The sequence below is a fragment of the Mangifera indica genome, chromosome 1 (genome assembly GCF_011075055.1).
Source record: "Mangifera indica cultivar Alphonso chromosome 1, CATAS_Mindica_2.1, whole genome shotgun sequence".
Classification (NCBI taxonomy): domain Eukaryota; kingdom Viridiplantae; phylum Streptophyta; class Magnoliopsida; order Sapindales; family Anacardiaceae; genus Mangifera; species Mangifera indica.
Window position 1 is genome coordinate 14652789 of NC_058137.1, and position 23647 is coordinate 14676435.

Below are 23647 nucleotides of genomic sequence, written 5' to 3' on the forward strand. Positions count from 1 at the left end.
GACGAAAATACCCCTTATATCAAAATCGACAAAAACGACGTGTTATACCATCAAACATACAAAAATAGCAAATCCAAACACATGTTTTCATACAATCGACACCTTTGATTTTCTTAGGCGATTTTCGCGACATTTTCAATGACGAAAATGGACAAAAAGGTTAGTAAAACAATCATTGTCATTTTTTATGCATTTCGGTTTAAGATTTCAGCAATTTGATGTGAAATTTGCGTGTTTAGCATTAGGGTTCCAATTTGAAAATTTTGATGAAATTGCTTGATTTGTTAGTGATTTTGATAAATTTTCTTAAAGGTTTTTGTGTTAAATTAGGTGTAGAGTTGATTGTTGTTAAAATGAAGTTTGAAAAAGGAAGTTTGGGAGGTGAAATATAACCACACGAATTTGGCAATGACCACACGAATGGCGCGTAAACCACATGAAGACGGGGGGGGGGGTGGGTTTGTACACTTTTCAAACTTCATGGACCACATGAAGTCGTGTGGTTAGGGGCAAAAATATGAGTTGTAATTGTATGGTAGGGCAGAATGTAATACGAAAAGTTGGTTGATAAACAAGATGATGGTCAACCACACGAATTCGTTCAGTTAACAAGTGAATTCGTATGGTTGACACGTGAATTTGCGTGGTGGGGGGGCAAAATGCATTTTTTCAAAGTTATCCGCCACGTGAATTCACGTGATTGGATTTAGGGGGTAGAATGATATTATGCAAAATTTTAGAGTTTTTTTTATATTTTACATATGAGCGGCAAATTTAACTATATGCATCTTTAGGTTTTTTGACGTATAGAATTTAACTTTGATATCTGTTTTTTTAAATAAGGCTTTTATATACATAATTGAATAATTTATAATATAAAATTGATATAAATTTACTATAATCGCAATTTAATTTTGATACAGGGAGCTGGACAAAAGAGAAAAAATGATAAAGGTAGGGATGAAATGCCATTTCCTTTGAAAAACACTTTAAGGCTCAAGTTACTACATGTGGATATAGAGATGTGGGAGTCGTGATAAAAAAATTATTAACAGAGAGACAATTACAAATTTTTTGATGTACCTATTTTGGACACTTCCTAGACTTGAAGGATAGCCAATTTAGTGGGGTTCTAATACACTCCTTCATCCTTAGAGCGATAAATAAGGTGACCTCGAGAGAATAGTTATGGTTTCGAGTTAATGATATGGATGTAAGATTCAGTCCGTATGATTTTGTCATTATGATAAGTCTTCAATTTAGTCATTTGGTGGATATTAACATCTATATTCCATCGAAGGCCACAGATTGGATCCTCCAAACATATTTTCACGGGTGTAAGTTAGTTACATATGTTGATCTGAGTCATGTTTTCCAACAGAGGCCGTCGAGGGAGGACAACACTGATGCAGTAAAGTTAACGTTGTTGTTTTATCTTTACATGGGGTTATTAGGGAGGGATTTGAGGAAAACAATTTCCCACAAGATATTACAATTAGTTGATCATCTTGATGGGTTAATGCATACCCATGACGAGTACGGGTGTAGCAAATGACATATTGCTCCATATGTGATAATATCTCCCAAATTTCTATAGATTTCGGCCCCAAAAAAAAAAAAGAAAACCAGCTTAAACAGTATGGTATCATGGGATTTCCACTAGCGTTTCAGGTAATTATGATATTTATTAATTTAAAAAAAAATTGTGTTTAAAATAGAATTGATTTAATAAGATTGTAAATATATACAATAATCGATTAAGTTAAAATTATAGTTTCAGATATATGAGACACTAGACTAGCTATATCGATGGGTGGATATCTCGTCGATTTTAGGAGTTGTCCAAATGTTGAGATCGCACACAAAAGACATTCCGACATGGGATTTTATCTCAACTATCTTCACCGGAGATGCAGTAAATATTAATTTGTTATTAATTAACATATATATAAGGTATAATAACAAAATGCACTAAAAAAAAAATTTGCAAGATAATGTTAATTTCCCACTAGTTTTATCTCCAGTAAAAAAGGTACAGACTGGTCTAATGATATTGTTTGATACACAGGGATGTCGGATAGCCGATCTTCTTTATCCATATCACCCATGACATTGTCAAGAGATGCATTATCGAGTCCTTCTAACGTTAGTTCTCCGATCATTGCTCCTCCTCCTATCGAGGCTCTTTTTTAGCCTCCTCTCACCGAGCTTTGTTTGATCAACGACCGTGTTACAACCCCTGTCGGTAAGCACATATCACTAGAGCCCGTGCCTTTGCCTCTAACCACTAAGCATACATCAGATGATCCTCCTGTCAGTGGACCAGATTTCTCCATTCATTACTTTGATGCTACATTGACTCAATATAGAAATCTTATCTTAGATCGATTCATTGGTTTAAAGGATAGAATGAAGGATAGGTTTAATCAGATTAAGGATAAGATAACTCATATGGAGAACAAGCTAAGTCGTATAGAGGATATGATGACTCGTACGGAGGAGACATGATCTCATCACCCACAGATACTGTCCGACAAGTAAAAAATTTAATAATTTACTAAATATTTTATCTATTTATATATGCAATCATGTAAACCCTATAATAATTGTATATTTGTTACACTCTTCTCGTGACAATGGTAACGACCTATCGAGAGGGGGTATGACATTCTCGTCTCCACCTGTTGTCGATATGAGTGTTAAATGTTCTAAGTATATTAGAAATGATACTTTAGAAATATTTTTTGTCCTTTGTTAACTTGTGAATGTTAAAATTATTACAATGTCAGTTGTTTGATAAGAAACCGTCCAGAGAGGATCTTGTATTGACTTTTGATGTGAGCGATGACATATCATCGAATCAGATTTTTCTGATGACACCTTCTATGATAGTTCAAGTAATTATAACGTCGTTTGTAAATGTTATATCCGAATTCAACAATCGTTGATTAATTACCTATTAAAGAATTTCTATTGACATTATCATAGTGGCCTAACGTTTCTGAGGTTATACCAATAAGGGATCCAGAGATGACATTGGCTCCAAAAGTAGATGTACATATACTATTGATTGTACATCTGTTAATCTCAATAAATGTAACTCTTTGATGAATCAATAAAAATTATTAATACTATTACAGGATGTAGGCGATGATGGATCATCTCACACAGTTTTCCCGTCGACACTTTTTGTGATGATTCCATTCAATCGTTAATATTTTATCTTATTTACACATTCGATTGTCCATTTTCTCTAAACTCGTTACTGTTGACATTGTGATAGCGGCCTAACATTTCTGAGATTACACTGAAGGGGGATCCAGAGATGACATTGACTCCAAAAGCAGATGTACGTATACCATTGATTGCACACATTCCAATATTGTGATATTGTGATTCTCTGTTAGCTTGTTACTGTCGATATTACGATAGTGTCTCAGTGTTGAGGGGGCCACATTGAAGGGGGATCCCATTATGACATATGTTTCGACATTAGAAGTACGTACATTGTTAACTGTATACTTTATAATTTTTGTTAAATAGTTTGATTAACTAATATGAAATGTTAATACTGTCATAGGATATCGCCGACGATGATGGATCACCTTATGAGGATGCTCCATTATCACCTTGGGCAGAGGTTGAAGAAAATTATTGGAATAACTACTGTAAATTGTTACTTTTGTTTATATCAATTGTCATTTACCCTTGATCTGCTATTACAATATGATCTCCATTTGGTCTATCTCAACACTCCAACCAAGAGAAAACAAGTGATTAATATTACCTCTCAGGATGATGAGGTCACTAATGATGTGGTTCAGCTCCCTGCACAAGAGGACCTTATTTAGGTAATTAAATTTTCAAGAAATTTAATAAGTAAGATTGAAAAATATATTATTCATTTACTGAATTCATATATTTAACTACAATTAGTCTCGAAAGATAATATAGCAAACCTAACTTCACTTACGGATTCTCTAGCTATGACTCCAGCCTTATAGAAGGTATTAAAAAGTTCGTAAAAATCTCACGACTTAATGTAATTTTAAATAACGTATTATTTGTTTTGGTGTAGTATTTTTGCACGGTTCGTGGTAGAATTATTAAGAAGGGACTACTTATTCATAACCTATACACAAATCTCTTAAAACCATGGATCCAACAGTCGAGACCAATTATGCAGTTATTGAGCACCGAGCATAAGGAAATTTTCAAGAAATAGTATGTAGAGCGAAATCTTTTTAAGAAATGTCATGTATACAACATAGGAAAAAGTACCAAAATTGCCTTCTGGGATACACTTATGGATACATTTGGATGGTTGTCTGATGAGGTGAGTTCACTTGATCAATTAATTTTGTTTTTAGCATAGAAGATCGTTCAAATGCGTGATGATGTTATATTTTCTGTTTTTTCAACATGTAGATTCATTTTTGGGATTATTATGTCAATGACAGTATGATGATATTGCGAATGTTCATCAAAACTCAACGATAGTTCTAACTTGCTTTGTTGGATACATCTCTCATGAGTACGTCACATGGATGAGAGATCAGTATAACTACCAGTTTCCTCCATTCTTCTCACGATTGGTGGATATGGATTATCCATATGATTTACATTTGCAACCCTAGGGTATGATCGATGAGGTCAGTTTTCGAATCTCAATTACTTTTCAAGGAATACTGAATTAAAATCTAATATATGTATTTTATCAATGTGTGCAAGTTTATATCACGATAAACTTCGATAATGCACATTGGGTAGCAGAGGTGTTGGATTTGAAAGAGTGGAAGATTATAGTTTATAACTCCTTACAAAGTTTTACTGTTGACCCGAAGCTATTTAGGAGAAAGATGTTGGGGTATACATTGATGATACCACATTTGCTAGCTGTAATATCATTTTGGTCTCACATGGGTCGGAGTACACAGGACGATCCATTTGTATTGCATAGGGTGGTGGATATACTACAGTAGGTGCCCCTATTAGGTGATTGTGGTGTGTTCATGTTACAATACATCATTATCTTTTGAGGGGGATGACTCGTTATGCCTACGCACGTGTTTAGGCACACAACTATTTTTCTAGGATATTGATTGACGATTATATTATATCTCATTTGTATATGTATATATGTTTATTCATTCATATGTATATATGTATATCCATATATTGATTCATTTATATGCATTTGTCTTTTATATAATTACTATAACCGATAAGTATAATGAACAAAAAATGAATAAAAAAGTATATATGAAATCAACATAGACATATATAACGATTACTAGCCGAAATTTTATAGATACATTAACAAGTACAATCACAAATTTAAAAGATAATATATTACAATCATATACTATATATATGAAGTAACAATTTTAATTACAACATTTATATCAAAATATATTACAATCACAAACATTATAGTTAAAGTAACAAGTATAATACTAACATTTATATCAAAATTAATAAGTATAATTACAAGTGCAATTATCTTCCATTTTTTTTTCTTTTTGAACTTGATGGTACAGAACTAGATATTGGAATTAGACTCTTGCAATTCTGTCTTGTATGTCTAGGTTTATGACATTGGCTACAGATAAGTTGTTCAATCTATCCTTGCGAAGGACGTTTGTTTTTATTTGTTGGATGGCTCGCATGACAATGATACGCGAACGGAGGGTAGATAACACTTGCCTCCTCTGTATGGATCCACTCTAATTATTCTCCTAATAGACTAACAACCTCTACGTAAACTGTACAATAAAAAATGGTGTTGTAGTATGTATGAGCCCATTGAATGTAAGTGGTGAGCTTTATATATTTGGCAACAACAATGACATGCATGCATAGAATCTATGATAGTTAAAATTTTCTACAGGTATAAGTCCACTCCGTAAGGTCTACCAAGGCATCATATTAGCCACTACCAAAAACCTGGTATCGTTTAGATGCTATAGGGCGCACCTCCAAGTTTGAAGATTTTCACACACATTTGGCAACTTTTCCTTAACCCAAGATGTTATTGGGCTAGTAAAAGTATCTGCAAATCATATAAATACAAACAGATATAGTGAGTAATTAAGTATAAGTTTACATACACATATTTACAATATGTTATAATATTGAATATGTAGATACTTGCATGATTTCTTCTTTCATAAAACTATCGCTACAATGTATCTCTGATGAACTCGATTAGCATAGTAATAGATAAACCTCGAGCATGTCTGACTAGTGCATTAAAAGATTCAGCAATATTAGTAGTCATTATATTGTACCTATGTCCTGAAAAATATGTCTGTGCCCATCAATCGAAACCTACCTCACACAGGTATGTAGCTTCATTAGGGTGCATACGGGCCAATGACTTCATTACCTCTCGGAATTCATATTTCATATACGCCTTAATTGTTTTCCAATATATCCATGCGAATTTTGCATTCTTCTTTTACTTGGATCGCATATTACAATGGAGGTGATGACAATAATAACCATGGTGCACACTAGGGAATACTTCAACCATTGTAGAAAATATACTAATATGTCGATTTGAAATAATGGCTAAATGAGGTAACTCACCAAAACAATCCTTCAACTTAGTTAAAAACCAACACCATGTGTCATAGTCTTCTCTAGGACCGATGTCAAAAGCCAATGGGTATATATGATTATTACTATCTAATGCAACAGTGATAAATAGTTGACTCAAATATCAAACCTTTAAGAAGGCAACGTCAATACAAATGACTGGTCGAATATGTTGTTGGAATGCACGAATACTACAACCCAAAGCTATGTAAAAGTATTTAAATCGTTTCTGCCCATCAAATAGTGTATGTGTCACAGTTCCCAAATTACAACATATTAAATTATAGTAATACTCTGGTAACAACATAAACGACTCTTATAGTATGCCCCTCAATGGTTAAAGTGTTCAATTTCTCGCCTGCCATGCTTGTGCGTATGATATATCAATTTTATATCGGTCAGCGATATCCACAATAATCTCCTTTGATCGATAAACACGATCAACTAATATAAATTTGGTCCTCAAAATTTGTCCCAAAGCTTAGGCGTCTGTTTGCCTATGGTAATGTAATATCTAGTTTCTTGAACATGTGTGATGATTATCCAAATGACGTAATTCAAAACTATCACTTTCTCCCACCCTAACTGCCTGTACACGCTACTTACATTATTCGTTAACATATTTAACCACCCATCTACGCGTGTCTATCTTATCCATTGCAAACTGATATCCTTTCTAAAGAGCATCTTGACATATCGCATCAATGACATGTTGTTTACTTGAAAATAGTATATCAACTTTTGGAAAATCATTATCGTTTGATACTCTTGGGCTTCTGGATGTAGATGGCTAGTCAGGAAAAGAGGTAACCAATGAAATATATCAATACGAACATTCCCACCATCAGGATTTATTTTCGAAAAACTACTTGTACCTCCGATATCTTTATTAACATGTGTCTTCTCTTCAACTTCCGATTCCTCGTCTAGAATATCATGCATAACCTTCCATTAAATTCACTCCACTCTGGAAATTTTTCTTCGTTGCTATTAAGAAATTCTTCCGCATGATATAATGCTTCAACATCAACATCATTTATATACGCAAAAGCTTCTTGTGAAAATTCTTGTTTCGGATTAACCCTAATATTTTGAATCCCTTCCATACCAATAGTTTGATTTTCTAGATAACTACTTGACTCACCACCTTGTAAACCCTCATCTACTTATTGAGCCTTATAACTATCATAATTAACTGTAGTTGTTACAAAAACTGGAATACATTCTTTGAAAAGGTTAGACAGACCATTAAAAACCTCAATATCTTTATCATTCAAAATTTCTACTGGAATGTCGTCGTCAAGATGCTTTGGTTTCATGCTTAACTGAATGTTAAATATCCTTTGATTTATATTACACTTATTGCTCACCATTTGGATTAATTCTTCGAATGTCCTGTGTTATAGAATTTTAATCAATTTCTTATTACCTCTAACATATTTTATAACATTGTCATCTCTTTCTATCAATTTTCCCCTGTATCTAATTGAAGCATAGCCAACTATTTAGATTAATCCTATAATAAAATATATAATCAATATAAATAATATGACTGATAACACTATTTACAGATTTCCATTATACAATTATACATATTGCATAATTCAATTATATATTATGACCATTAATATACTTTGATTAATGTGATACTAATTTGTGAAAATATCATTTTACCCCTATATTGTAAAATATTATTTTACCTCAAATATTATCTAATATATCTCTAACACCCTTCATTGTAAAATATCATTTTACCCTATAATATTATCTAATCTAATCCTCTAACATCTTTTATTGTAAAATATCATTTCGTCTTATACTACTATTATATTTATAACATAGCCCATGTAAGTTTTATTATTTTACTTGTTACACACCACTATAATTTATTATATAAAACATCACATATAATTGTATTATTAATAAAATAATAACTATTGAAGTAATAGTATGTATAAATATCTCGATATCATGAACTTTTCTCTTCTTGCTCAAAATCTTGAATACGAATTCCTTTTCTCTTTCCAGAAATCTCTCTCAGATATGTTAAAAATAAAAGAAAATATATCGTTTATATAGAAATAAAGGAAGGGTAGTTTTAATATTATTTTGGAGCATTTTTCTTTAAATCCCTTAAAATAAGGGTATTTTGTTTAGACCCCAAAATTAGGGTTAATTTTGCTTATTACCCTTTAAAAAAAGGTTATTTAATTAGGAAGGGTAGTTTTGGTATTTTATAGGATATTTGAGACATTTTCGTTTAAATCCTTTAATATATGAGTATTTTCGTTTAAACCCCAAAATAATTATTTTAATTCCCCTAATTTTAATACATGTTAAGAAATAAAAAATATATCGCATCGTTATTTGAATCAACATTAATGTTCCGTAAGTTTAGAATTTTTGAATCACATGAATTTGTATGATGGTTTTGATATGGTTTTTAATTATGAAGAGTTATTTGCTAATTATTAAGCTTTATGAAGTTATATACTTGTCAAAATTCAGAGGAAGGTTGAAATGCAGTTGTAAAATCCTTACAATTGAGCAGTTATACAATTGCTGTGTCATAAAAGAGTTACCATCTAAATTGAAGGAAATCCTACAAAGCAGTATCATCTATTTTGTAAAGTAGCTCCAACTTTTTCTTAGGCAGTGTACACTTGGATAACAGAGAACTGATAACTTTCCAGGCTTTAAGTTTTTGTTGGAGTATTTTCCTTTGAATTTGCATGAAAGTCATCAGTTCATGTGGTCCGTTAAACATTGTTTGCTTGTTGGGTGTTGTTGACTTGTGAGCTCTACATTAGCGTATTAATCGTCTGCATGACCCGGGGTGTCGGGTGTTCCAATGCCCTCATTTCCAACATACTGTTGCACAACCAGAACAGAGACTGTTGCTGCAAAATCAGATGATGCTAGCAAATCCCCAATAGCACCAAGCTCTGGACACTCACTCCAGTCAGTAAGGCCAGCCGTTAATGGTGAGCTCATTCCTTGTCCTCTCCCCACTATGAACAAGTCGTGGGCTGTGTCCATTGCTCTTATTGCTGCCACCGTCTCCTCCCCATTGTTTGCCACCTTCTCACTATAAACAATTGATTCGTCACTGACAGTCTTCATCCTGAAGTCATTTATAAACTCTTCATCAGGCTGTTTTTCCTTGTCATTGTCTATTGGATCAGAAGTAGGGTGTGTTGCTGGATCAATTGCATCCCCTCCGGGAACAAATCTCATCACAGTGAGACTAATTCCTGGATGCTCCGACATTCTCCATGCATATGCGAGTGCCTCTCTGTCATCTGGGCCGCCAAAGTAGAGCACGGCAATGTGATGAGACACTTGACCTGCAGCTAACCGTGTAGACCCGTTTAAGCCTCTGTCAACAAGAATCCCAACCGAGCAAGGTGCATTTGCTTGTAGATTCTGGTTGACCATACGAAATGCTGGGTTAGTAGCTTCCATTCCTCCATCAACTGTTTGGTGTTTGTGGAATGGGATGATTATGAGGGCTACACGTTTGTCCTCTGCCAAGTTGCAGATATCTTCATGCATGGTGGAGTAAGGGGAAATGGCAGTTAATGGCTGAACAGAGACAGAACCTGCATGCTGCTCATAGTTTTCGAAGGCATTGATTATATGGTCCGATTGAGCTTGTGTTCGGTTGAGGGCTGGTCTACCGGATTTCCTAGTGTTGTGCACTATTAGCATGGCAGATGCACGGCCAGTAAGTTCAACAAGATGAAGCACGTAGACACATATTGGGGAACTTTTTGTGGGGTGCGATGCTTCAAGAAGGTTGATCATTGTTGGGACATTTCGTGGCGTATGAATACACACCAGCAGCCTTAATTCTGAATCTGTTTTCGAGCTTTGGATTGTTCGCTGTTTGTAAGGTAAGAATCTCCTTGCTGGCTTGTAAATTGTTGTTACAATAGGTGTGATTATTGCTGTCATAATCACAGTTATAATAACCATCATCGCAAATGACTCATCGTCTAAGACCTGCAAACAATTTTTGTTTATCAGTCTCACAGCAAAGAGACAGGAGAGAAAATCTACTGGTTGCATTAATTAAAGTACCTGCTGGTCCTTCCCAACATTGAGGACAATCATTTCAACTAATCCTTTTGTGTTCATGAGCAGGCCAAGAGTAACTCCTTCACGGACTGGCATCTGGTAAAACATTGCAACAACCAGAGTACCAGCAATTTTTCCAGCACAAGCTAGAATGATTACAAGCAATAGAATACCCCAGGTGAAAGTTCCTTTGATGGCTCTAACATCAGTCTTGAGTCCGCTGATAGCGAAGAAAAGAGGAAGAAGAAGCCCTGAGACGAAGTCCTCGAGCTTTTCTATGAGAGTAAGTCCTAGTGGTCCATTGGGAATCACCAACCCAAATACAAAAGCTCCAAAAACAGAATGTATCCCAATGGCATCTGTGATGAAACCTGCTATCATAACCCCAGTGAGAATGACACAAATATAGAATTCACTGAACGTTTCGCCCTCCGGGGTTCTCTGAATCATCCAGAAAATTCCAGGCCGGACAATAAAAATGCAGAAGATAACAAAAGCTACACCGGAGAGTATCACCCAGAGGGAAGACAAGGGAGTTTTATTGTTGTCGCCGAAGGCAATAGCGAAAGCTAAGAGAATCCAAGCACACATGTCGTTGAGAAGAGCTGAAGACAGGGCAATCCTGCCAAGCTCTGTGTTAATAAGTTTGAGCTCTGCAAGGATTCTAGCAAGAACGGGGAAAGCAGTGACAGAGAGGACAACTCCAAGGAAAAGTATGAAAGTTCCTTCACTCATGTGTTGTGATTTTTTGTGTATGAGGAATGAGAAGCCACCGCCAATAAGGAAAGGCAAGATCATGCCAGCGGCAGCCAAGGCCAATGACTTTTTACCGGTGCGACGAATTACAGATATGTCCATCTCCACACCAACCAGGAAGAGAAAGTAAAGAAGGCCAACATTTGCCATTGTCTCAAGCAGCATTACACCTCTTAAAGGGAAGACTGCGTCGGCAAATGCAGGATTACTTCCAAGTAATGATGGCCCCAATATTATTCCTCCCTGTAAGTATTCAGCTGCCTATCAGTTTCCAATATTAAACTCCAAATATATGTATATTTATTTTTCTCTGCGATCAATATATAACGGTATACTCATTATATTTATTATATTAACCAGACAACATTTACCACCAAGGGCTGAATCTGGAATGTTTTCCTATAAATGAATAAATTGTTGCTGAATCATGAAGATTCATTGCATCAAACATAAACAAGAAAGATGAATAATTACTCACAACAATCTCCGAGATCACACGAGGCTGACGAAGGGGTTTCAAAATGAAAACGAGGAGGCGCGTGGTGACGATCACCATTGTCAACTGCAAAATGAAGAGTGGGAGAGAGAAATCCAAAGGATTATCCCCCTGCCAAACTCCATTAGTGGTAATCATATTTGGAACATAACACACTATTGTTTCATCCGCTTTATTCGTAGTTGAAATTTCTTGCTTCATATTTCTTTCTTCTATTTTCTCTTCAGATTCAGCGATCTCAACACAAGAACCTGAAAGAAATTTTAGACAAGGCTGAAACCCCGGCCCCACCAAGATTTTCTATTGCTTTTAACGGCTGCTCTAACTCACCAATGAAACTAAGAAAATATTATTCTTGACGTGGAGAATAATGAAATGCATGCATGCATGCATTCATTAACATTGGAATTGTTTCAATTTTTTTTTTTTAAGGTTTGTTTCCTTTAGTTTTTTAACGTGAAGAAGGGAAGAAGAAAAGGAAGGAAGTTTGATCAGTTTCATTTGGTGGTAGCCCGTCCCAATTGCAAATAAATTTTTCTGTGGTGAATCTGGTACAAAAAACCATCTATTTTAAGTGTTAATAATGACATAAAAAGTTTTATTTTTTTTTTTTCTTTTAAGATTATTTAGTATTAAATTTATTTATTTTGTCAGATCTATTAAATTCATCTATTTTATTTATTAATTAATTTACCAGTGTGGATGTTATAAGGTTTTGATTAATCAGTCACATAACTTTGGTTTTTATATTTTGTGAAACTAATGGCTCACCATTCATTTTTAATATGCTTTAAAAATTTTCAGATATGAAAATTAAAATTAATTATAATATAATTACATATCATCTAATTTCATCATGATGCAAATCCTCAACGTGCGATACTTAACGAATATAGAGGAAAAGTGTCAGCAAATAATAATCGGGATATACACCCCTGCTCAGGTATGTGCGGGGGTCCAAGCCTTGTGACAAAGAGGGTCTACAAGTCTATTTCCCCCGAGGAAGAAGCATAGCCAAAAACTTTTCTACCTTTTAGTTGGATAGGATTTGTTCCGTTATCGGCTGAATCAATAGTTTCCAAAGCCCGGGGAAAAAAACGTGTTTTGCCCAATATTTCTATTTCAATTTATTTAATGGAATTATGAAAGATTCACGGATTAATTAATTGTCAGTTGGAAAACACTCAAGATTAAGTGACACTATTTAATTAGGAAGTCTATCAAGAAATAGTCAAAATTAAGTTAATAGAAATTTATAGATGAAATTCTCCCTATTGACAAATCTATTACCATTAATAAGAACTCATGCTTCTAATTTGAAATCCTTTATGATACATAGGAACTCTTCTTTGTATGGATATTCTCATCAAATGGGTATACTATAAAATTTGAAGAGAGAAGAGATAAGTTTTAGTATGTTGAGTATGTCTACCACACATGTTAATTTAGTGGTATTCAAAATCAATTAATCAAACCAATTAAACCACTTTTGAATCGAACCAGTTTTTTGGTTTGAAGAATATCTTAAACCAAAACTAACCATGTTTAAAAATTAGCTAGTTTTAAACATTACTAAAAATATCATATAAAGAAATTAAATTGATTAATTGCTTTTGAGAAAATTTCCATAAGGATAGTCATTCTAGCTTTACACTTCACATTTTTATAAATTTATTTTCAATTTGTCCAGAATGGTGAACAACTAGTGGAACAAGGTCGTTCTTGTTGAACAAGTAATCTGGAAAATGAAACAAGCATTCCATATCTTAAATGATGTTCCAACCTTCAAACTTTGTTAAATATTTAAAATCAATTTCGGTTAACGAGTTTACAAAAACTGTCAAACCCATAGTCGAATAAAAAAACTAGTTTTGCCAAAATCCTAACTAGTAACTTGAACTAGTGTTATAGTGTTGCATTTCACTCGCAAGTGCATAAATTATCAAGTAATATAATAGATATTGATCCCACAAGGATTAAGAAACTAGCTTTTAATTTGTTTTGGGATCTTTATTAGTTAAGGATACTGAGTTCTATAGGATGAAATATAGAAATATGACAATAACTATTTCTAATAACTAAACTTGTATGAATGTGATTATTAAATGGAACTAACAAACACAACTATATCACAATTACTTAACTCGTATAATGAATGCTTCTAGGAAATAAGATTTCACCGAAAATCCCTCACAAACTTGTAGATGAAATTGAACTCCTATAGTAATTGTAATGTGTTGATAGTTGGTAGTTGGATATCCTAAGTTACCCTAATTTCCCTTATAAGGTTGACTAAGCGTGTAAGTATTAAGCAAGTACCTACTTTTATAATACTAGTATAATACATACCCTTTATGTTTTGTAACTCCAATGACTAATTAAATATCCTATAAAAAATTAATAATATTTATTCCTAATTCTAATTTATTTTACCTATAATCCAACAAAATGACAACCAAAGACATGAGAAATTGACTTAAAATCTAAGTGCAATAAATTCCCCTAAACTTAAAACTCTGTTGTCCTCAAGTAAATAAATTTAGAACACAAGGAGAAAATGCACTAATTAGTTAATATCCCCTCATAATGCAAGTATTTCAAATCAACCAGTGAAATCTTGTTTTTGGAAAGTAATTTCTTGAAAAGGGTTGGATTCTCTAATACAGACTAGGCCATGGTTCATGAACCGACAATTTTGGTTTGAAACTACTAGTTCATGGTAAAAAAAAAAGAACCCTGAACCAAAACTGTTACAAGTTGGTTCGTAACTAATTCAAAACAGGTATTGAATTATCAGTTTTGGTTCATGGCCTTGATTCAAAACTGACATTGAACCGTTAGTTCTGATTCATGACCCTAATTTATTTCTTAATTAATAATTATAATAATTAAAAATTAAAAAAAAAAGCTTGGACTTAATTTTTCAATTAAGTTTCCTACGTATCCTCTTGGGGTTTAGAAAAATCAAAGCCTACATAGTTCTCTTACCTTCATGTGTCTGATAGCTGATGATACCCCCTTACCTTATCATTCACCTTTGTTTTCTTGATTATTGATTCCCGTCATTGAACTATTCGTAGTTAAATCAAAGGGTCTTTTATATCTTGTTGGCATAATTTGGCTCTTATCCAATCGTTCGCGCATACTTGGGCTTCAATAGATTCAAGAGCCAAATTTGATTATCTCTCATCCAATATATTGCCCCCTTGATTAAAAGTTTGTTTTACTACGACAGTTGATACTGGTGCTACTATGACTTATTTAGCAATAGTTGCTAATGTTGAAAAGGTTGATGCATGTCAACTCCACCATTTTAGAACTGGAAAGTCTTTACCTATATTGTTATCACTAAACTCAAAAATAGTGGTTAGATAATTTCAAGCTTCAAGGTGGAGTCTAATGTTTCTTTCGGTCTTTTGCCCCTTTGCATCATAATACGATCACCATAACTAATATTTTAGGTTGGTGATAGGACAATAAGTGATATAGAGGAAGAAGAACCACCTTGGTTACCACAAACAAATAAATATTCATCATAAATTTCTTTGATTAAATTCATAATGATAGCTATAGTTAATAGAATATTAACTTCATCCTCATCATGTAATTGTATGCATTCATAATATAATGTTAAATCATTTATAACACCATCTAATTTAAACCTATGATCAAAAAAATAAGTAACAAGAAAATTTTCTAAAATTTCTTTATATTAATTTAACCATTTTTTTTCATTAAAAAAATAGTTTTTTTTAAATGACTTCTTTTTCGATATCTTGTAAAGTCTCAATAATATTGAGGGTTTTATTTAAAAACAAATGAGAAGTGAAATAATAAACCTCACTCAAAATATAAGTTGCATTATTAAAATTTCTTAAAATATTTAAAATTGTCTTACAACTATCTTAATGTTAGGGATATAATGTAACTTATGACACATTTTGTGAAATAAATGTGTACAATAATTCCTTATAATCAAAAGAATCGTTAAGTAATTCATATGTTAAATTGTAACAAGTCAGCACATTTTTAGAAATCCTTTTAGTCTTTTATTATGTATTTTACAAAATTTACCAATTCTTTCATTGTTTGGGGATATGTCTATAAAAAAAAAAATTGATGTTTTTATTGAACTAATAAAATTATTAAGATATCTTAAATCATCTTGTACACATAAATTTAACACATGATATGCACATTTAATATGAAAAAATCTACCACATAAATTCGGCTTGCAAATTTTTGTTAAATCAGTAATTGATGCCATATTTGTGACTGTATTATCAAATGAAATTGAAACAATTTTAAAAACTAATTTATATTCTTTTAATTATTTTATAAATATTATTGGGTATATGTCAGTTATTAAGCATCCTAAATGCTAAAATTTTTTTTATAATTGAAATTTATTATCTATCCAATGACAAGTTACACAAATACAAAAGTGAAATTATCAATAGTTACTCCAAATATTACTACATATAGACACATGTTCATCTAAATTTGTAAATAATTGAATTAATTCTTTTTTATATATAAACCTAATAATAATATTTTTAATGTATTTATAGGAATATTTTTATGTGTAGGATTTAATGTAATTTTACAATAATTATTAAAACTTAAATTTTCACTAAAACTAAATGTTAAGTGATTTATTACTACCATTTTTGCAAATTTTTCTTTAAGTTTATTATCACTATAAAGAAATAAAAATTTATGTGGAGAACTATAGCTAGTTATTTGTGTTTGACCTTTATTTTGTCTAATTTTTTTCTGGATTCTTCGACTTTAAATGTCTTTTGAATGTCCTATATGCACTTTCTTGCTTGAATTCATAAATTTACTTACAATAACTAAAAGTAACTTCAAAATTAACATATTCTTTTTGTATTTTCATAAAATGAATTTTGAAAATATCAGAGGTAAGAATTATTTGTGGTTGTTCTATCTCCACTTGTTGTTATTATTGTTCTAGCTCCACATATTAACTTCCACTTTCTTGTATTGAAAAATCTTTCATAAATTAATCTTCATCCACATTTGATGTATATGAATATTGATCAAATCTCCTATTACGTGAAGAATTTTTACTACTTGTCATTTTTTTATCATAAATAAAATAAATTATATAATTAATTATGAAAGATAATAAGAAAAATAATAATAATAGCTAATAAATAAAATTAATCATAAAGATAAATTTTATGATTAATTATGAAATTGTATATAGAAAGATAATAATAATTAAATTATAGAAATAAAAATTGGAATCGATAAAAATAAAGAAAGAATTTAATTAAATTTAAGAGAATTTAATTGAAAGATTGAGAGAGTGTTTGTCATAGGTTTTAACTCTCAAAGCTCAAGTCTCCCACAAATAGACAAAGACGTTAGACTTATACTTGCACCAAGATCACATAAAGTTTTATTAAATGATTCTTTGTCAATAGTGCAGGGAATATAAAAATTCCCTATATCTTTAAGTTAAGTGGTAGCTTATTTTGCAATATAGCACTATACTCCTCTGACAAAGCTACCATCTAAAATTCTTCTAATTTCCTTTTATTGGAGAGGATGTCCTAAAGAAACTTAGCATAAGCCAACATTTGAGTAATCATTTCCATAAAATGGAACATTCAAGTGAATTTGCTTAAACACATCCAAAAACTTTCCAAATTGGTTGTCTAACTTTTCCTTTTGAAATCTTTGAGGAAAAGGTAAATGTGTGGTATAGGTTTTGGATGACACTTGTTTTTCAAGTGACATTTGAGAACTTTCTTCCCCCTTTTTATTTAACTCTTCTTCCTTGACTAAATTCTTATTTTGCTCTTTCTTTCCCACATTTTCAACCTCATCAAAATTGTCCTCAACCTAATTTTTTTTCAATTTTGCCCAAAGGATCACTTAGTTGCTTACACTGCTCTCTTGGGTTTTGGGGTTGACCAGCTAATTGTCCCATCTCTCTTGAATTTGAAGCATTTGTCTGTTAACCCAACTGTATCTTAAGCATCCTATTATGTGTAGCCAACTGATCAATTTTAGTGATGAGTTGTCAAATGGCTTTATCTTGAGCATCTGTTTTCTGTTTTTGAGCTGCGATGAAATTTTTCATCATCACCTTTAAGTTAGATTTTTGTTCTAGAGAGGGTTGAGGATGATTTATAGGCTCTGGATTAAAGTTTTGGGGCTAGAATCCTACAGATTACCATCTAAAGTTGGAATTAAAGCTAGGATTTGGATTGGAGGTTTCGTTTGGGTTAACCATGTGAATTTTGGGTGATTTCTCCAACCTGGGTCATAAGTGTTTGAAAAAGGATTATTCTAACCCCTTTGGTTGTAGTTCACATAACTTACTTGCTCACTTAAAAATTCTTGTGAAAATTAACCACCCATTTGGCATTCATATCTATTATGGCCTCATCCACACATATCACTAGTAGTTGTAAGTACAACCTTCACATCCAAGCTTTCTTGTCTCTTAGCCAATTAATCCAATTTAGCTTTTACCATAGAAATTCTATCCACCTCATGTACTCTTAAAGCTCTCCTACGATTAATTCTTTTATTAGATTATCAAAACCTATTAGAAGTCATTTCTTCAATCAATTGTTTGGCTTCATCTGATGTCTTTTTCAATAATGAACCCTTAAAACTTGCATCCAAAATATTTCTCAAAGAATCTTAAAGCCCATTATAAAATGTTTGTAAAAGCAACCAATCGAGCAACCCATGGTAAGGAGACTATCTCTATAATTCCTTAAATCTCTCTCATACTTCACACAATGTCTCATCATCTCTCCAGTGGAAAGTATTTATGTCATTTCTCAATTTTACTGTCTTGCCAGAAGGAAAGTGTTAAGTATGGAATGCTTGCGAAAGTGTCTACTAAGTGGTAAAATTTCCAATTGGTCTAGAATCTAACCAAGTTGTGGCTTTATCCTGTGGAAAGAATGGAAATAATCTTCATTGCATCTTCAAGAACCTTATTCATCTCGAAGGTATCACAAATTTGGCAAAATCACAATAAATGCACAAACGGATTCTCATTAGGCAAACCCCTAAATTGATTCTGTTGTATCATCTGTACAATAGAAGGTTTGATCTCAAAAGTATTTGCATCCATTGGTGGTCTCACAACACGTGAAATACCATCATGAGCAGTTGGTATAGCATATTCCCAAAGAGCTCTCTAATTGTTATTTGTCATTGTTAATCTTTCTTTTTCTTCATTTCTCTCCCTTCTAAGTCTTTTTAATGTTCGTTCTATCTCTGGATGAAACTTTAATAATTTAGAATCTTTAGATTTGAATATCAACCAAACAACCCTTGCAAAATGAACAAAAAACACAAAGAAATCAAATAAAATAAAAAACTAAAAGAAATAAACTCTAGCCTAGCCGAACTACAAATTTTACTAATATTAATAAGACACCAATCCCTAACAATGGTGCCAAAAACTTGTTGTCTATGCCTCACAATTGCACGAGTCAACTAAGAAATATAAAAAGATGTTGATCCCACAAGGATTGGTTATTAAGTACTAGTTTGTTTCGCAATTCGAACTAGCTAGAGAGACCAAATACTTAATCTAGAAAATTAAAATAAATTTAGCAATTTAGTTAAAATCAGCAAAGAAATCGATTAAAACAGAAAATTAAAGAACTAATTATCAAGCAAATTTATCTTGGGTTTAAGATTTCACCATGAATCACTTGTAATTGCTAACATATCAGATATAAAGCAAAAAATTGATGAGAACTTGACGGGTAATCATCATAAATTACTTAATTCTTCTTTTGAAATTGACTAAGTGTTTAAAGATTAAGAAATTACCTACTTTCGTAGTCAAGTATTAATCAAAACCCTTTAAAAGCCTCTTTGATGATCACAAAATCAACAAAGAATCTAAATCTATTTTTAAATAAAACTTCTAGGTCTAGAAATTGCATGAACTAATTGATTATCCATCTTTCAATAACATAAAATCAATCTACAAACAAACTAGATGTTAGGCTCAAAACATCAAGCAAGAAATAAACTCACAATCACTAAATCAAAGCTTCATCGACATTAAATTAAATCAAAAACCTATCAACAATCACAAAAATTCATAGATCCATCATAAACCCTAGGTTGGAAATTTAGCTACTCATATCCATCTCAATAAATCCATGAAAATCAATTAAAGAAAGATTCATCATGTTCAAAATAGAGAAGAAACAACTATCAAGAAAAAAAATGTTTGAGAAAACTCTTAGGTCTTCAAGCTTGATAGGCTAGATCCTTTCTAACTTAATCCTTGAGCTTGAATCTTGAATCTTCCTCTTGGATCTTGTGGTTTTTCCTTTGAAATTTTCCTCTTTTGGTGTTGTCGTCTTCAAACCTCTAAAGAGGTGATTTTCTTTTCTCCCTTTAGTAAGCCCACTCAACCCTCGTTTTGTTTCTTGTTTTTTTTTTTTAAATCAAGTTATCAATTATAGGCATAATTGAATCGATTATGGCCATAACTGATTTTTGCATCACTTTAACAATTCAAGCCCTTTTCTCGTTCTAATCCTTTAATTCTTGTCTCGATCAAGCCCGAACCTTGTCAAATCACCTAAAAATATTATGCAAAGTGTCAAATAAGATTAAACCTTAAAAAGGAACTAAAATTACAAAAATTAATCAAAATAAACTAAAATTTGTCTAAAACGAACTAAATAAAAGTTGTAAATGTGAGTATAAAATACATGCATCACTCAACAAATCAATTTGTCCAAAGAACTACCTTTACACAACCATCACGACCAAGCTTGTTGCACTTTAGTTAAACATATACACACTCAATTCCCTATCACCAACTTCATGACTCAAGCCTCACAGACAAGCTCGTGCCTTCTATCTCTACTAATGTAGATTCTGCATGTCGAGAAATCAACCAGTCTTTTCTTTAGCTGTAATGTAGCCTTAGGTTATTGAAGGATTTTGGCAAGAAAATTAAAATTTTTTATATCATGTTCACATCATATGTAACAATGGTAATATAAAATTTACATGTTGTTTCAAGAAATAAAACATAGAAACATATAAACTACCTTGTACCTTGTACCTTGTAATTTGACTTGAATTTTGGAAGCTTGAATCACTAAAATAAGTGATCTCTTGACTTGCACCTTTCAAGGAAGAAAAATGGATGTTTTCTCGGCAAAAGAAGAAGAAGAAGAAGAGAAAATGTAATATTTTTCTACATTTTTCTCTCTTTTATTAAACTAAAACTTGATATTTATCAAGTTAAAGCATGTGTTCAATTCTCATTGGTTGATAATTAAGAGTAAATTATAATTTGACACATGTTGCATAATTTGTGCACAAAATTATTCATTCTAACTTTCCAAACAATTTAAAAGTGTAAAATGACAATTTTGCCCCTTTTTCGAAACTTATTCGAAAACACTATTTTTACTTGCAAAAAGTGCTAGCCAACCATAGATAAATATTTTCATCTTCATAACACCATTTTCTTCCTTGAAATATGGGTGTGACCTTCAAGGTTCATAGTGACGTAGTCGTAGGCCCCATACCGGATGATACATTTCGTTATATCATTGTATAACTCAAAACTATCGTTAACCGATATACTTCATTTTTTGCTACAAAACGAAGCACCCACTAATCATGTGGTGTCATCTAGCAATGTCCCATGACCCCTACATCACAATGAAGTACAAGCTTCACATAATATCAAATGAACCTTTCTTACTCACACTTACCATATAGTCCAATTCCTCTGTCATTACATCCCGATTAAAATTGGATTCATGAAATGTCAAAATCCAATATTTAATCTTTTCAAATATCAAGTCATACCTCATAATGTGCCTTATCGAAACTCTTTTCATGTGGACTTTATCTATACTGGCCAGTGTCTTAGATTTTCATGTTTCTCGATATTCGTATGGAACTCGGGAGTAGTCGAGCTGATGGATCCTTGTATGATCATCACTTGTCCTCTCGCTCAAGCAACATATGATCAAAGTGGCCTCTGAACGAGACATAATTAGTCTCATGGTATACATTATATGAACCATACGTTCTAGAATAAAACACAACTGTGATATCTCAAGTCAAAGGATCTATACATTAGTATGATTTATGATATATCATTGACTGCATATTAATGCCCATGTGATCATCGTTTAGCAGTCACATTCAATAAACAATATAATATAATAACCTTTGATCGGTTCTCTAACCATCAAATGGTTTCATTGTTTACCTATGTGTATATCCACCATGTCTAATATCATCCATTGATATACTATGATGATATAGCACACACCCACTATGCAATACTATTGCCCAAACAGATTGCCTATGCAGGGAACGATTTGATGACGTTTATTAAAACTCATCGAGACCTTTCACATGTTGTATGCATGTAGCTAATATGGATGTAATATACAACTATAACATAGATATAAAAGTGATGCAGAAAACATATGAAGTCGTATTAAAAATGTATATGCAAGATATACAACCCTTGAAACCAACAAAGCGATTGGTTTTTAGGGTATATTCTAACAAGAACTCCCACTTGCACTAAAGCCAATCATTGTAGTACCTAATGCCTATCCTCTCTAGATGCTGGTCTATTAGTCTTTGTGTCAATGCTTTAGTTAGTGGGTCTGCAAGATTGTCTGTCGAAGCAATCTTCTGAATGACAATATCTCTAGCTCCAACGAATTCTCTCAAGATGTGATATTTTCACTAAACATGCTTTGACCTTTGATACGCTTTTGGTTCCTCTGCCTGTGCAATAGTACTAATATTGTCACATAATATAATTATTAGTTGACTTATTTGAGGAACCATGCCCAACTCTGTGGTGAATTTACGCATCTAAATGACCTCTTTTGCAGCTTCTGAAGCGACAATATACTTAGCTTCTGTAGTGGAGTCTACAGTAATCGACTATTTGGCACTTTTCCAACTGATTGCGCCTCCATTACAAACAAAAACAAATACAAACGTAGACTTATATCGTCTACATCTGACTAAAAATCAGAATCTGAGTATTCTTTGAGCGTTAATTTTGAACCCCTATAACCTAGTATCAACTCCTTAGTTCTCCTTAAATATTTCAAGATAGCTTTTACTGTTGTTCAATGTTTTTCTCTAGGATTTGACTGATATTTGCTTACTGCACTAACTGTAAGAGCAATGTCTGGTCGTGTACATAACATGGCGTACATGAAACTACCTACTGCCAAAGCATATGACACCTCACACATTCGTTGTCGCTCTTCATTAGTCTTTGGACACATATCTTTTGATAGATGTGTTCCATAAGGAAACGGTAGAAGACCTCTCTTAGAGTCTTGCATGTGAAATCGTTTCAACACTTTCTCTATGTACAACTTTTGAGATAAACCTATTAATCTTTTCGCTCTATCTCTATAAATGCGAATACCTAGAATATAAGTTGCTTCTCTTAGATCCTTCATTAAGAAAGATTTCGCTAGCCATAACTTAACCTCAGTCATAGTGCCAATGTCATTTCCAATTAATAATATGTCATTTACATACAAGACTAGCAAAATGATAATTTTATCCTTATCCAATTTATAGACACACGACTCATCCAGATTTTTAATGAAACTGAATACTCGAATTGTTTCATCAAATCGGATATTCCAGCTTCTTGAAGCTTGTTTCAATCCATATATAGAT

The 23647-nt window shown here is 32.5% G+C and overlaps 1 protein-coding gene and 1 non-coding gene across 2 annotated transcripts; one reads left to right on the plus strand and one right to left on the minus strand.

Moving 5' to 3' along the window:
* Positions 1 to 9190: 9190 nt before the first annotated feature.
* Positions 9191 to 12133, minus strand: LOC123219587 (cation/H(+) antiporter 15-like). The gene is made up of 3 exons (XM_044641866.1): positions 11915 to 12133; positions 10684 to 11679; positions 9191 to 10605 (listed from the first exon to the last, which is right to left on the minus strand). The coding sequence occupies exons 1-3, from the start codon at positions 12131 to 12133 to the stop codon at positions 9415 to 9417; spliced, it is 2406 nt and encodes an 801-aa protein (XP_044497801.1). The 3' UTR covers positions 9191 to 9414.
* A 6526-nt stretch (positions 12134 to 18659) lies between these two features.
* Positions 18660 to 18766, plus strand: LOC123196141. Its single transcript, XR_006497615.1, has one exon. It is a non-coding gene; the product is annotated as a small nucleolar RNA R71 (small nucleolar RNA).
* The last annotated feature ends 4881 nt before the right edge of the window (positions 18767 to 23647 follow it).

What these genes read in the sequence shown, in the direction of transcription:
- LOC123219587 (XM_044641866.1), bottom strand. Translation starts at nt 12,133, where the DNA reads ATGAAGCAAGAAATTTCAACTACGAATAAAGCGGATGAAACAATAGTG. An exon ending in GTGTGATCTCGGAGATTGTT is followed by an intron (nt 11,680 to 11,914) that starts GTGAGTAATTAT and finishes GAATACTTACAG; the next exon opens with GGAGGAATAATATTGGGGCC. An exon ending in ATGTTGGGAAGGACCAGCAG is followed by an intron (nt 10,606 to 10,683) that starts GTACTTTAATTA and finishes AATTGTTTGCAG; the next exon opens with GTCTTAGACGATGAGTCATT.